This window comes from Tinamus guttatus, unplaced genomic scaffold (genome assembly GCF_059628265.1).
Source record: "Tinamus guttatus ecotype Peru unplaced genomic scaffold, ASM5962826v1 Tinamus_guttatus_pri_ptg000110l, whole genome shotgun sequence".
Lineage (NCBI taxonomy): Eukaryota > Metazoa > Chordata > Aves > Tinamiformes > Tinamidae > Tinamus > Tinamus guttatus.
In genome coordinates this window covers 689,974-706,504 of record NW_028288644.1, presented here as the reverse complement: position 1 = coordinate 706,504, position 16,531 = coordinate 689,974, and the positions used below count along the sequence as shown (strand labels likewise).

Sequence of the window (16,531 nt, the reverse complement as noted above, 5' to 3'; positions counted from 1 at the left end):
TAGGCACACCACAGGACTACAGATACACCCCCTCAAATGTCATCTACTACAGAATTTCCCAGAACAACTTGATACAACTAAATAAACAGACAGAAAAGGCAATATATAGTGAATTTATCTTTGAAAAACATACGCTACAATAGTGGTGAAATTTAAGTAAAGGAAGATTATATGTTCTAAGGAAAATACTTTCTTCTAGTGTTCTCTTAGAGTCATGAAAACAATATGGAAGCTACACTCAAATTCAAAATTTGCAGAAAACAGAAATGTTAAGATGAATAAGGAATATTAAGAAAGCAATAGACTCTTCTTTATTAAAATTGCCTATAGCTGTCATATATCTATAAAAAAATTAATATTCACCTTCAATTTCTTAATCAAGTTAAGCTTTTTCCCTTTTCCTTCGTTTTTGTTTACAACCAGACTTTCCAAAGAACAACTTGGGTTCAAAGCAGTAGCTTTTACACTGCATATGGCACACTATGATGCTATTCCAACTTCCTTCTTAATTTACCTCATTCTTCCTCTTTAAAAAATAAAGGTGAGCAATAAGGAAACTTAATGTTTCCACTGTACCCTCTCAAGAAGTGAGAGTGTGCATCTTTCCCAGAATATAACTCCACTTGAAGTGGAGCCATTAAAGTAAATCCTTTTATAGACATTCAAAAATTGCCCATAAATCCTGACGACAGAGAGGTCAGAAGTTTCTATTTTTATGTAATTCTTAGCACCACTACTAATTGGAAAAATATTTAATGTGGCTGATAGCTGAAGGGTGTGTGTGCTTTCCCCAAAAAATGATGAGAACTAAAAATACAAAAAAAGAAAAAAAAAACCTTACGGCCACCTAGACGTGCGAACAGCAAAAATATATCTAAATGCAAGCAAAAAAGTCAGAGATGATTTTCACAACAGGAATTAAAAAACTCCTTAGGATTTCTACACAGCATAAAACAAACAATAAAAATCATACAATGAAAAAATAGTAGAGGGAGGAGACAGTGACTTAGAAAGACATCATAAAGGAGAACTATTCTCTCTCCACTTCGTGTCTGCAGCAGGGGGTATTAGAAGGATTTTCTGGGCTGTGGCAAAGGCGGAAACATTACTGTCCCTTGGCAAGTATTTTATTTACCAGATAAGTCTAGACAGATAAAAGGGCCTCAATTTATTCCCACAACATCAACTAACATCATGAAAAGCAATAACACAGAAGTTTATTCAACAAACTTCTATCTCAAGCCTAGGAAGGAAATGCAGTGTAATTCATTCCTTCCTTCATTGTCCCTTAGAGCTCCACACACATGCACAAGTCATGCTTACTCATTTATAACAAGGACAGATAAAAAGGAAGTGAAATACAGTTTAATAATATACAAACTTTGGTGGAATAAAGCATCTTTTCATCCATATGATGTGTTATGGAAAAGAAAGAGACTACAAAAAATGTGGAAGTCATGCTCAGATAGCAGTGCAAATACACTGTCTTACGAAGATGTCAGTTGAGGCATTTTTATACATAATCATACAGCAATCATGATGTACAGATTGCTGTATGATTGTACAGATTGAAACAATTAGTTTCATGCGATTAATCATTATTTTCAAAATAGAATAGAAACATTAATCTGTTCTTTCACACTTCCGCCAGGTAGACTGCCTTAAGCTTTGCAAGTCTTGCATATACCAGATGTGAAACTGTTCAGCTTTTCTTGCATTCAAATCCTATCTCACCCTCATCTTTCATGAGATTTGAAAGCTTACAAAACTGTTGTCACATTCAGCATCACCCTGTCAACAAAATGTTTCCAAGCAGTTAATCAAAGCGTCTCCTCTGTTGACAAAACAGGAGTCACCCACCAGGTAGGTATTGACAAACACCCACTGAGGTTCTGACTAATCTATTTCCCACCATGTTTGAAAAAGAATGAGTCAAGGAAGCCTTTCTGCAACAGGCAGACAGCATCGGTAACAACCCTGGCCTAGGTTTAAGCATAAGGCTCTCGCCTTCCTTCTTTGCCTCTACAGTCATGTCAACGCAGGGAATTTAATGTTATGGTTTTAACCTGGTTAAAATTCTCCAGCTATTAACAAATAATGTCCTCTGAATCATTAAAAAAAAAGCAAGCTGTTACCCTATGAGGGTTGTATTACATTACAAGCATCACATTACACTACATAGCAGCAGCATGCTAGAAAATCTTTAAATGACTGTAGAGACTAAGAGCATTTTGTCACATTGCTTGGAAGCACTGACTCTGATTCAATTAAAATTTCCTACCATCTTTAGGCTTCTTAGGAGGCAACGGAATATTCCATGGAAAGGACTATGAACCTTCCAATTTACTTGAAGATCAGGTAGGTGAGAATTAGAAGGTTCCTGGTATAGTTTGAAGATATCAACATAAAAATCACAAATCTAATAACTCTTAGGTCTTTTGGTAAATGCTTATTATCAGGAATCCAGCAATGCAATTGTGACCATCAAAGTAATTGTCTCCTGGGTTTATAGCTTCATTAAAAAGTTAAGACATCAATCCAATCATAAAAAAAGGGAAAAACTAATTAGAACATGGCACACTCAAAAAATAGATAAACAAATAAAAACAGATCTATCCCACTGGAGTTGATAGTCCACATCCCTGGAAGAAAAACCACAAGACAGGCAAGAATCCAAGACTACTGTGTTGCTTGCCTAATTTTACTAAAACATTTTTTCCAGGCACTATTGAATCATTTCTTTTCCAAAGTCACTAGCCCTGCATGTTTCACTACTCATTTATTATTAACATTTTTAAGAAACATGACACAAATGTATTTGGCTAAAAGGAAAACAATGCTTTGCTTAAAACTGTAGCTACTTAAGTATGTAGCTGGGATTTATAAACCCACTTGCCCAGTGTAATATCTCTTCATTTAGTTGACCTTAATTCATTATTCACTTAGTCTAGATCACATACATGCATGTGATGCATTATTTTTTCACTCATATAATTCAGCTAAAGGAATAAATTAATATGTAGTTAGCTTGTAAGTTACAAGAGAATTATTTTCTGTTGTAAAATCTTTTAAAAGAAGGTTTAAAATTATGATCTGTGTCTGGAAAACAAACATCAGACACTAAATTTCAAAAACCTATTATAGTGATTCTGTAGCCTCTAAAACAGTTCATCACCTGTCATATTATCACAGTTAGACCTTCCAATATAATTCTCTCTCAGGGTGAGATCAAAAACTTCTTTTGTTCCTAGTGTTATTCTTTATAAATTATTGCACTGCAATTTGTTGCCAGCAAAGTCCCTGAGAATGAATATTCACATAAAACTTAATTTCAAGACACTTCATTTATTACAGTATTATAGTATTTCAAGTTACAATGTATACAGAACTTCCCATAGGTTGTTCAGATTTTTATGAAGAAACTGAACATGAAATGGGATATCAATTTTTCTATCTCCTTCACAAATATGGAAAGTTGCTTTACATAAAGTGAGGAATAATTTAGCCTCAAAATGGCATGTAGTTCAGAATTTATACAGGCTGATATTTATATAACTAATACATGTCATATACAACAGTTCTAAAGCCAACAGAGCACAGACTGGAAACACTTCAGTTTTTGGAAACATGTAAAAGGTATGCAACAAGGTTGTCTGTAGGACTAACGATATTTAAATCCAACACTACTTGCCACAAATAGCACACACCTCATACCTCAACACAAATAATATTTTTAGCAAGGGACGAACAATTCCTTGAATAACAGAGGAAGCTCATGGAAAGCTTCCAAGTACGTCTGATTTTGGATATCCCTGCTACCCAAATCACTCTCCTCTTTACGAGATACTCTGATTCATAGCAAATTCCTAAAAGGAGAATTTTGCCAACATAAACATTGTCTGAGTGTTGGCTTTGTAGAGCTACGTGCTCTGCCTTACAAGTTCAAAATCTTCTAGGAAAACAGAAAGTCATAAAAATGTAGTACCTTGTGATTTCAGCACTAAGAGGTCTTAAGAAAGGAAACAATGACTTCCAGACATCTCAGCTTTGTCCACCAAATCAGAAGGAAACGAGGCTACAAATCCTCTGGGGAATATGTTGTTGTATAATGCTGCCATAGTAGCTACCAGACACAAACCATCTTCAAAAGTGTTTCTCTGCTTTGGTTCTATATTAATAAAGGCTTAATATAATAATATATTTTCATAGGAGATACAGAATTAAGATCAAAATCACTGCAGATACATTTTACAAATCCTGGCTAATTAAACATTCAAGGAATTTATTACTCCTAATGAATGGAAACTAGATCAGAAGCTTCTCTGGAAGGTGAGCTTTAACTAACTGAAAAGTACTTTCATTACAGGGGGGGAGAAAAAAAAAAAAAAAAGAAAACAGATGTCTTGTTACTTGTGTTAGTCAGACTCTACCACTCTTAAAGAATTCCAAGGACAACAGGACATAATCCAGAAGATATTTTGTGTAACTAGCCCATACTCATACAAAATACCAACTCAGAGTATACAACTTTGGTTAATACACAATACACAGCACAGAAAAACTGCTAGAGCCCCTGAAAGATCTTTAAAGCCTTAAAACTAGCATTAAATTTACTGGCATGAAAATGCAACTGAAACAATTGATCACAATGAAATAGCAAACAAACACAAAAGGACAAGATGCTTAAATGCAACAAAATATTAATGTCAATCAGAATCATCAGCTTTACATTTGTGACTAACTAGAAAAGCAGCATTTTGAATGATAAACATTTCTTTTAACTTCATTTGCACCTGAAAAGAGGCATGTGGGAAGTCAGAAAAATAAGTCTAACACAGCATCACTGACACCCCAAAATAAGAGACCCAGTCACTTTAATACCCATAATGTACTAGGATTAATTTATTTTTCTTCCAAAATTCCTGAATGATGAATTCGACATATGTCTGCTATACAAGAAAATCATGAGCACAAAATGCACTTCTGATTTCTTTTCTTCTGCAACTATAGGTTGCAGTTCCTGGGCAAATGTAACAATTCAAAAGCTTTCTTAGATGTAAAAAGGAAACCTTTCTTTAACTGCCTACCCTCGTCTATTTACTCACTTTATTTCCTGGGTGACTAGGAAAAGAAACAACCCCACACACCATCAGTCCTATTAAATTTAACAGAATGGTTTCCATCTACAATGTTATTCAACCACTAATAATAAATTATACAAGTAGATGATACATAATTGACAGGACCAGTGTTTTTGCAGACTTACAGCATAGTAAAATTTTAATATTTTCCAGCTCCAGCAGTAACTTAATCATCAAATGAGCAAAAAGAAAGCTTCCATATAAAGCACTGTATATCCTTAATTACTTGAAAAATAGGGCAGACACCTCAGTCTCAGAAAATCTTTGAGATGTATTCTGTGAGGTTTGTAGCCTAGTGCTCTGTGACCAGTTCTGACAGAAGAAGACTGGAGAAACTAGATTTTCAATCAAAATGCTACTGTTATTATAAAGTGTGTTGCAATAAACTCACTAAGCAAACTATGTATACACTTACCACAGGCTTTACAAGCAATGGCACAAATTTCTTCTGCAACATATTCTCCAGCTGGAAATTGCAGATAATCTTCTCCTGTCTTCCCAGGGGAATGATAAAGGTGCACTTGAAGCAATGGTTCTGTCTGCTTGGGTGCACCGGCATTCCCAAGGATGTCACCGTTTTGGTGGACTGGAGAAGTTGCCGTGCCTTCCATGTTGGTCATTGTAAGACAGGCCATTGTTGGTTTAGGATCTGTTCAGAGCATTTGCCTAAAAGAAACATAAGGAGTACTCCTTGACTACCTGTATTCGATTTTGCTTGTAATACTCTTATCTAACAAAAGTACAGTTCTGATGCATTAAAAACATGAACACGTACTGACTAGATTAGAGAACAGCTCAAGGTTTAATGAAAGTGAGTTTCATTTTGACTTACTAAACAGTCCTGTCTGAAATGTATAAAAAGCATAAACATCAAAGTAGTTCAACTGCAGGTTTATTACTTTTTATTATTTATTTTTATTTATCACTGATCTGTATGCAGTGTGGGCCCACCTGACTAGCTGAAACCCATGCAAGTTAAATCCGATGGCCAAATATTCTCTTAATAATACCAGTGCAACTTATTATAATATTAGTTTAAGACAAAGATCGTCCTGAGAATGCACAAGACAAAAACCTGTGTCACAAACTGGCACTGATAAAGTGGGAAAAAAAAGGTAGGAACAGGACCTTTCTCTCGTGTTTTAATGTTAGGCAGCTAACATTAGCTAAAATAAAACATGTAAACTGAGGCAAGGTTCAAAATGAGTAAGTAGAGCAGACTAGTCTTCCGGTTTATGGCAGATTGAAAAAAAAAGTCCCCCTTTCCTCTCAGTTTAATCACGTAAATATATTTCCTAGTAACTCAATGTAAAAATCCTTATACCTCACTATCAAAGGGAGATGAAAACTTTATATGGAAGCATTAGTATGTTTTATAATTTAAAAAAAAGAAAGAAAGAAAAGAAAGAAAGAAAAGAAAATGAGACTGACAGCATACTCCAAAGGCCAATTTTTGCTCTGCTATGTCTCTAGCATAGAATCGTGATGGTTGGAAAAGATCTTCAAGACCGAGTCCAACTGTGAGCCCATGCCCACGCAGCCTGCTAAACCATGTCCCTAAGCACCTCACCTACAGGTTTCCTGAACACCGCCAGGGACGGGGACTCCGCCACTTCAGTATAATCCATGGTTATGGTGAAAGCTTTGATCACAACCTAAGGCTTGCTTTCATTAAATTCATATACTAAATAGATACCACCTGGAATTCAAATTTCCATATTAGCTATAGCCAATAATAGTCTGAAGAGTGACAAACAAGCTGACAGTCAAAGATTAGATTTACAAATGTTACCTTAAGTATATGTAATAACCTGTTGTTTCAAATCGGTAGATGGGTGCTACATGCTTAAAGTGCAATTTATAATTTATTTTGTTGATATTGAATTCTATTGTTTTATCATAAAAGCTGTTCGGAGCACGATTTTTTAATCTTCTGTTCAAAATGAGTGTATGATTACATATTCATGGGAGCTAAAAATGCACTGCAGAATTAGATCACAACAGTTAAGTCAACAAAAAATGACTAAGTACCTTAAAGGAGGAAATCATTAGTTTAATGAGCTATGCTATAGATAAAAGTATTCAGTTACACATAGGAGAGGAGAAAATTACAATATTTTGATGGTAATTATGAAAAAGTCACCATTATCACAAGAAAAGTAGAATTTTAATTCTTAAATTGAAGCAACTCAAAAGCCTCTATATCACAGAAAATTAAATCTGCATTTCAATGTGCTAGAAGACACAGCATGAGAGCCTACTTCTACCTGATCCACAAAGCATATGGGTCCCTAGTGTCTCTGTCCTGGAGCCAAATACCTCAAAGCGTAAAGATCGCTTACATAAAGTTAAAAAACATAAAGGTTTTGCTTTAACTGCAAAGGCAGCCCACTAGTAGCAAGTAAATGTTCAGTTAAAATAAATAAATAAATAAATAAAAAGGTGGTATGGAGAATAGACCTTCTTTGAGCCATCTTTCTTAGAAGAAAATAATTATCATGTCCCTGGAAACATCACCACATTTAAAAGTTATTTTACTGCCTCCTTGTCAACAAGGTACAAGGCAGTAATATTTGACCACTTGCTTGTGCAAAACATCATACTTTTAATCTCCACATTGTTTTTCCACTAATTAGCACAGCAACTTTCTAAAATACTACAATAATAATCCTCTACTGAAAATAAATCTTTACTTCTGCCACTTTTAATTGTCATATCCTTCCATTTTGATCATTTTTTGAGGTATGATGTTTTTATGAGATGTAAAATGGAAATACTACTATCATGCTCCCAGTTTTATACAATGACCTGGAAATTTGGCCAATTTCAAATGAACTTAACAGACCTGAAAACAATATGCTTGTTTCTATCTCTCTTTCCCAGATTTGGTATCTCTACAAATACACTTGTCAATTCAAAAAAAGGCAGCATTGTTTCTTTGTGAATAGGGGAATAGAGAACAAACAAAACAAGGGAAAGTTTCAACACTGTTTTTTTATGCCAAAGTGCAGATGAAAATGACTGGTGAAAGCAAGGAATAAAATCTCCCTGAATCAATCTCTTCACAAAACAAAAGAGAAAAAAGAGGGAGAAAAGGGGGGGAGGAAAAAGAGGGAGAAAAGGGGGGGAGGAAAAAGAGGGAGAAAAGGGGGGGAGGAAAAAGAGGGAGAAAAGGGGGGGGAGGAAAAAGAGGGAGAAAAGGGGGGGGAGGAAAAAGAGGGAGAAAAGGGGGGGGAGGAAAAAGAGGGAGAAAAGGGGGGGGAGGAAAAAGAGGGAGAAAAGGGGGGGAGGAAAAAGAGGGAGAAAAGGGGGGGGAGGAAAAAGAGGGAGAAAAGGGGGGGGGGGGGGAAAAGAGGGAGAAAAGGGGGGGAGGAAAATGGAGAAAGGGGGGGCAAATGGAGAAAGGGGGGGGCAAAATGGAGAAAAAGAAAACAACACCTCATAGGCAATGATCTTATACATACACATGAACCAGCTCTGCTACTAAAGTCAAAAGAACTATACATGAGCCATAATAATGTGCTATACATTGGTCCTATTCACAGGAAAGCAGTGTGAAAGAACTTTCATATGAACTGAATTGCTTTCACTTGTGTTTCTTAAGAGACAGGGAACCAGCAAGGCACTCTTATTTTTCCCCCCTCTTTGTTCCATGAAGGTGTTGCCTCAGCCCAGAAATTTGCACGTCAAGAAACAACTTGCTCTTTTTTTTTTTTCTTTTTTCTCCCTGCAATGGTCAGAATCCTAAGTTATATTTAAGTATTTCTGAACTTGGAGACACTAACCAGACTGTTAACAGTACATAATTTAAGTATCAGCTTATAGAGTATGCATAACAGACTGATTCTTACACAAATATGAATTCCTTTAATAAAGTATTTCTATAGCTGGCATAATAGATTGAATATACTTAGAATAGAACTCTCCTAGGTAAGTTTTTGGTAGGACCACAGAGGTGTTTTGTCAAACAGCAACAATGTACCAAGCCCACACAAGCCCAAGTGGATGTCTGAAATAGAATCAAAATCTAGTAAAAGATAAAAATGACTTGTGGATTCTTACACACGACAAGAATGTATAACGTAATTTTTGGAAGATATATAAAGTGTTGATGATTTAGAGATTCAAATTGCTAAAATACAAGGCCTGATTCTGGGACAGAGAAATAGTGACCTGATCCAACAGAATAATTTGTATGTTCCTAATTCAAATAATTTCCAAGCCTGAGAAATTAGAGCATCAGATTAATCATTCTTCACATTGCTCTAACTGTAACTGTCACCAGAATCCACAATTTCACATGTTCACCTGCAGTTCCCTGTTTCTGTAACTCAGACACAGCTAGCTGAGGGCCTGTTTAGTTTTCCATACTGGATTGCATTGATTCATATAGTTGTTTTTACTCCTGCCAGGAAGAAATTAGTTACCTAGCCTGAAAATCACAGGCTATTGATGCAGTAAATCCCATTAACATCCAGAAGAGATATGACTGCCCCCCCACAATAATTTAGTAAAATACAGTATTCACAACTTCATCTAGAATTGCATTTTTTTTCTCCTTATAGACAATTTGGATAAAGGATTTCACCAGTCTCATTAAACCTAAATTCTTCCCTTGAAAAATTCACCCCCAAGTTTTTTTTTTTTTTTTTTCCCATTCAGTCTATGCCTTTTGATTTGGGCAGTTGTAGGAAAAGCTCCAAAGCTAAGATCATAAGCCACACCACTTCAGTAATATATCTTTGGAGGTTCAAAAACGAGAACATTCTCTCACTTCAAATATGTTCCATGGTTGCTGATTACCTTTAATCTTCTGAGAAAATTCTGCATGAAACAGGAGGTGCCCAAGAGATGAAGTCTTTTAAACATGCACATCACAAGTCACCCACTTGCTGCTGGTATCCACTAGAGGCCACACAAAACAGGCATGCAGGTGAAACATAATGTATCTGCAATAAAAATGCACTAACATTAAAAAACAGAAAAAGCCCATGGCTGTGAACAATACATACTGGACCATTATCTAATACTGTGCTACTATATTGAATATTCATTAAAATCTATGTTTAGCTGCAGATGATGCAAACCCCGCCTATTCCCTTTGCCTAACTTCTAGTGTCTTCTTTGCCAATAACTTCTACTGTTTTTTAAACCCCCTCTCTTTGGTTCTAGAAAAGAGTGCTCCTCAGAGTGCTCTGGTATATGAAATGGACACCTGATCTAAAGTTTAATTCCCTATTCTCTTGCACTTCCCATGGTTTGCTTTTTTTTTTTTTTTTTAAGTAATAAATATCTTTTACCATATGAACTGTGTGATACCCTGGATCTGTAAATATGGAATTAGTTTAAGAAAACTGTTGGCATTACAGGAAGGACGCAGAAATGACAAAGAAAATTCTAATTGAAAATTGACAGCAGTTAATCCTTCCAGTGCAGCTGAAGTACTATGCAGCACAAAAGACACATCTACCCTTGCCTTTTTGCATGTCTACAGTTGGAAGGAATACCATTTGAAAGAAAGCGTTTAAGCAGAGTAACAGCTTTATAAATCAGTAAAAACAGGAAATGGTTCCATGTTGTGACTCTCCAGACACAGAGAAGAGATTCATAAGAGGCAAAAGTGAATTTTAAAACTGACTAGAGGAAACAAAATGTATTTAAGTTCTAAAGGGGCAGAATTCTTAATGGGAATACAATGCAAATTTTCAATTCATGACTCCCCAGACAGAAATTTTCCTGGACAGGAGAGAACACAAAACAATACAACTATTCTTCAACAAAATCTGCCTACTGAGTCTTTCATCAATATCCCAAGAAAAAAGAATCCATTTCAATAAGCAGTAAATTCAGCTTCTCTCTGTGGAAAACAAACTGTTTTAAAAATGATTAGTGTTTTTCTCTTTGCAATATTGGCTTTAGTGATGACCAGTTTTGCCTGGTTTGGATAGCTGTGCATTTTGTACACATCTCCAGGGAAACCCCTTTGATTGCTACTTAGTCAGCCAAAAAAGATCTTATCCGAAGTCCACTAAAATCCACGTGAGTTTTCCAGACCTGGAGATCTTAAAATCTGAAGGAAAACTGCTTGGTGCAGAGCAGTCCATCACTGCCCAACCCAAGCACACTGGTTTGACAGCACCAGCTCCAAGGGAAGCACAAAACCATTGCCAATTCCTGCAGGTTCCAGGATGAGGGTAATGCTGGGTATTCTAAATTATTTCTAGGTAAATGTGCCAACCCATCCCCTACTGAATCCTTTCCTTCATCTCATTCACAGTTGCCCTGCATTCACAACTCCCTGAGAATTTTGACTTTGAGCAGACGCATGTGAAGATTCACCCGGTGGCAGCAAATTGTGTACCTTTTCCACAAACACCACATCAATTGCACAAGACCATCATTAGCTATACAAGACAGCTGCCAATAAACAGAAGGAACAAACCAATTTGAACTAAGAACATAACTCCCTTCCACTCTCTGGGTAGCAAAGCCCAGCGGAATGAAGCAACATTTTGAATGTTGCAACACTCTGAATGATGATAAGCCCATTGGCATTGCAGCTTGCATTTCAAATGCAACAGTTGCATAAAGCAACCTAATATTCTGCCTATCATACTTCATATGCCAAATAGGAAAATGATCATTTGCTTATGGGAGAACAGGTCATAGGATGGGATAAAATGCAAAGAAATTCCACAAGGAAAAACTGAATTATTGTGGCTATCATAACATCTTAAAATGAAAACTGAAGCACCTTTTCTGTATAAATCTACAGACCTTCTTATTAAAAATAGGCTTAGCAACAAAACCTTATAAAAATACCCAGACTGCACACATTCAGGCTAACTTAATTTTACCTGACACAACTTGCTTTATTAGAAGCAGAATTCATCAGATTCCCACCTATATTCCTGCTCATTGCAATCTGGCAGGGCAGCACTTTGTTAACAATCTTGTTTCTCCATACACTTTCCTTCTATTTGCTCAGATCAAGTCAGCTGGTATTTCTGGCAAATGCAAGGATTTAAATGCCCAATTCTGAAACAAACCTAAGAGTCTAATTAAACCCAGTTGTTATGAATTCCTACATCATCTATCCAATTGCCATAATTTGTGAAGAACACAAAATGAAATTTGTTATGCTGAGCAAAAGACTGAACCTGAAACAACCTGAACACAGTCTCTTCTCAGTAGCCTTTTATATTTCCTATGAATACAACTAGTAGTTCTATGTCACTGAGTATCTTTTATTTTCAATTTATAAGTAAATGATGAGTAAGATTAAGTAAGCTCTTTCTATTCACAAGGAAGTGGATATATAGACCATCTACCTGTCATTGTCAGGTCCTGAATATTTATTACCTTGTATAAACCTGAAAATTACAAAAATGTATACAATTTCCATCTGCTTATACACATACCCTACCTTAAAAGGGGAAAAGAACTTTCACATTAAAGCCTTCACACACCTTATGTAGGTAAGTACATAAGTAAGATGCTAGAAATGTCTCACAAAACTTCTTAACATATTTCACATTATTTAGAACCTACTGATATTCTCCCATTAGCACTTACTAATGTTACGGGTCTTCTCACAAAACCACAAAAACTTTTTTTTAAAAAAAAATCTTCAGTAAGATTAGAATAAGTCAGTCAATTTCCCACTTCTGATTGCATTGTTTAGTTTGTTCTTTTATACTTTATATTCAGAATATCTCCAGGGTAAATTTTGAATATGCAGACTACAAAAGAACAATTAAACTTTGTTATGATGCACATCCAGCATGTCCTATTATGCTATGAAAACTTTAAACACTTAAAAACATTTATTGTTTTTAACATTATAACTTATTGTACATACGATATGCAGTATTCCTCACATGTTTGCTTTATGTATGTAGCTTGATTCTTTTCTTAGGCACAAAGGTTTAAATACAAGGAGACAAATGCATATCTTTACTACTTTACAAAAGCAGTATCTTTAAAGTAACAGCATGTTAAGTGAACTGCTCTCTCAAGAAAAAAAAAAGGTATTCTTAAAAACATTTGCTCAATCTGAACATACTATTCATCATCAGTTCACATTTCACGTGCACAAAAAATTCACAGCAAAAGGTACATATCTTTACACCGTAAATTTACCAGAAAACATTTCTTTTAGTAAGTCTATCAAACTCACAGTGCACTACAATACCTTTAAAAGTACTCAAGCAATCTGGAAAACCTAAGAACCATTTTCATTGCTTAGATAACAAATGTTACATTTATAAATGCAGTTAATCTATTCTTGAATTCTATCTTCTGCACTAAGAAAATGTGTCTCTTCTTTCTTAGGCAACATTTGTTCTGCCTTTAAAAACAGAAATATAAAGTCCTGCCGTAAAACATATTTAAAGACATTTTCATAAAATGTAGAAAGGATATGTCTTCAGTTATGGTAATCTTTTCCAATACATTTTGCTTTTTGAGCGAGTTAAAACTTAACTTTTCCTGCTTCAAAGTCAAGTAATGGACACAGAAGAAATGACTACTCACATTAAAAACAAATACTGAAATTTATATGAGGCTAAATGAATTTAATCATTTAGTTTAGCGGTTTAGTCAGCTGTACATTAATACCACAGAAGGATATTTAGTATATCAAGATGTGAATGCACACATGGTGTATTCTGCAGATACAGAAAAAAAGATGATAAATCTCTAAACATATCAGTAACAAAACATGTGCTAAAAAAAAAAAAATAGGACAAGAGAGGATAACATTTGCTTACAGTTTTTACTTGGCAAACCAGTGTCTATATCAGCAATTCAGCAAGTGTCCATGAACTTTTACACAAGGAAACAGTCATGATTCCAGCCAGGTCCAGTTATATGAACAGAATAACAGTAGAGAGGCAGTTATTACAATCAGAAATCCCGTACTTCTTATTTCCAGGTTCTTCGTAAGAGAATGAAGCCCTTACTGTAGCTTATCCCAGAAAGAACGCAACCTACGGGGGCTGTCTGAAAGCAGAATGTACGACAGATCCTAAAAGCCTGGTCGTCACAGAATGCTGCCGCGTTGGTGAATTGCCAGAAAAGCAATCAAATCAGAAACCTGCCGACAGGAACAGCTCTGCCGAGGTTCCATCAGAATTTTGCCAAATGTTGGTCTGTATCTGCAAAACATTTCAGTTTCACCATGCTGATAAGTTTCAACAAGACAGGATTTCATCAGAAAATTTCCAAGCAATTTCCCAATTGTTTTGGCTGAGTTTGTCTCCCCAGACAGCACGATCTGAGTCCATACAGGGCCCCCATTAGTTACACAGCTGTAGACAGAGGACATGGGAGCAGTAGCTACAACAGGTCAGAGAGACCTTTTGCAGGAAGTATGTGAAAAATGTCTTCAATTTCCCATGATTCTCTTACACAAATCTCTCATATCCTTTTAAACAACACAATAAAAGATGACAGTAGCAAATTTAAGATAGAAGTGAGCAAGCCACTCTGCATATTCTTGGCTGCAACTGAAGTAGAGGAAAAAGACCTCTAGAATATTGTAAACAAACAAACAGAAAACAACAAAAAAACTTTTTAAAAAAATTTTTTAGCTAGCAGCCAAAAAAGCTAAGTGACACTTTCACAGGCTTATCATACTACCTCTCCTGTTGCATGAACTATACCAAATGTGAAATTCTGCTAAGGAGCTCTGATCATGAAATAAGGGTTAAATAGAGCACGGGGTCTCAATTTGATTCTTTGGATTCTTTCAAAAATACATAAAAAAAGAAATTGCTGATGCTTTTGTGTACATTGAGTCTGTAATCTGTAAGATTAAATCCAACCAACCATCCAAGTCAAAGCTAAAATACTTTGCTTCCTATTAACCACATTCTGTCTAGTAGCTGCTAATTACAAAACAGCAGGAACTTCTGTCCTGCACTGAACGAAGTAGTAATAAAAGCTTTCCAAGAGTTACCAAGAAATTAGGAAGCAATGAAAAACAGTAAAAAGAAAAAAAAATCACATTTTGAAGTGAAAACAATATTCTGATTCATCTCTAGAACAGAAAAAAGTCTTCTATGAAAAGTCATTTCTGTTGGAAACATGCTTTAGTTAAAAACCCTTCAACCTTCTCTAAAGGATACGCATGACACTTATAGCTACATTCATAGGTTAAAATCAATATCGAAAGCGCAAAGTAAAGCAAAAGGAGTAATGGCAGCAGCAAGTACTCTCAAGTTGCTTGGGTATTTTACACACTGCAAGATTCCTGCTTCTAATCACACCACAGAGGGGGAAGGTGGTACTAAAATATATTTCTGAAGAAAGTAAGCTTTCCTTTTCTAAAACACAAATCTCACTCTCATAACTGAAGAAATTTTCAAAACATGAACTAAGAGTAGTTACTACAGTGCTGAGTTGCCAAAGAATAGCATCAATATTTAAAAAGCAAATGCTAGTTTAGCCAATGCTATCAAGAAGTCTCTACTAGGTTCTCAGAAATCATATATGTTTCATGTCATGATTTGAAAAACCCGAGCAGTGGGGACAAGAGGACACTCAAGGTATCGCAGTGGAGAAGACTTCAAAATTGCTATTCCTCTCCCAACCTCTGAGGACCTGTGAATGCTCTGTGGCAGACGGGCAGCTGTCAGCTAAATGTCTGTCTCTTACCAGTTTAAGAAGAAACAGAACAGCCAAGACCCACCATTTGCAGTAGTTTGGCACTTCTGAACAGCGTCACACTTTCAACAATGTTCTTTTCCCTCTCCAATTACTGAATTGCTCTGGAGATCCACATCTACAAAAAAGTATCTTCTGTGCAAACAACAATACAACAGTTACATCAGGCAGAGTTACATCATGGCAGAAAAAAATAACAACAAAAAAACCCGCCCTTTTTCTTCCTTCACAGAAGATGCAGCATTTCCTCACATCAAACCCCTCCTTCAAGAAAACAGCCACGCAGGTGTTCAGTAGGCCTCTCCCAAACCTAGATTTTAAAAAGTTAAACCCCTGTGTACTTTTGTTCTGAGTTTTATCATCTCTTTTTTTCTTGCCTTCTTATCTCACTTCCCCAGTCTGGCCACTTCCCTCCTTAGAGGTTAGTGAAACTACTGCCTCTAAAGTAACTGTTGTATGTGTTTACATAGTATGCAGAAATTCACATGGGTTAAGGGCTAGAAATTTCTTCATGAGAACTAGGAACAGAGCATTATGAGAAGGGTAATAATATTGCCATCCTCTTGCAGATATACCTATCTGCAGGTAAATGGAAGAAAACAAACAAAAGAGGAAAGATGGAAAACCGTTAAAACATGGTGTAAGGGCTTTTTTTCTTCTTGCTCCTTGGGTTGTCACCTATTTTTCTTTTGTTGTTTATTCACTTCCAACACATTTAGAAT

General features: G+C 35.8%; 1 protein-coding gene across 1 annotated transcript in view; it reads right to left on the bottom strand.

Annotated features, from left to right (window-relative positions):
- JAK2 (Janus kinase 2) overlaps nucleotides 1-16,000 on the bottom strand; it is a 50,758-nt gene extending 34,758 nt beyond the window's left edge. Inside the window, exons 1-3 of the mRNA XM_010217141.2 lie at nucleotides 15,835-16,000; nucleotides 9,945-10,090; nucleotides 5,557-5,807 (exon numbers count right to left, since the gene is read on the bottom strand). Coding sequence (XP_010215443.2) covers nucleotides 5,557-5,776 — 220 coding nt within the window. The 5' untranslated portion in view covers nucleotides 5,777-5,807; nucleotides 9,945-10,090; nucleotides 15,835-16,000. The remainder of the gene's footprint in view (nucleotides 1-5,556; nucleotides 5,808-9,944; nucleotides 10,091-15,834) is intronic.
- Nucleotides 16,001-16,531: the final 531 nt, after the last annotated feature.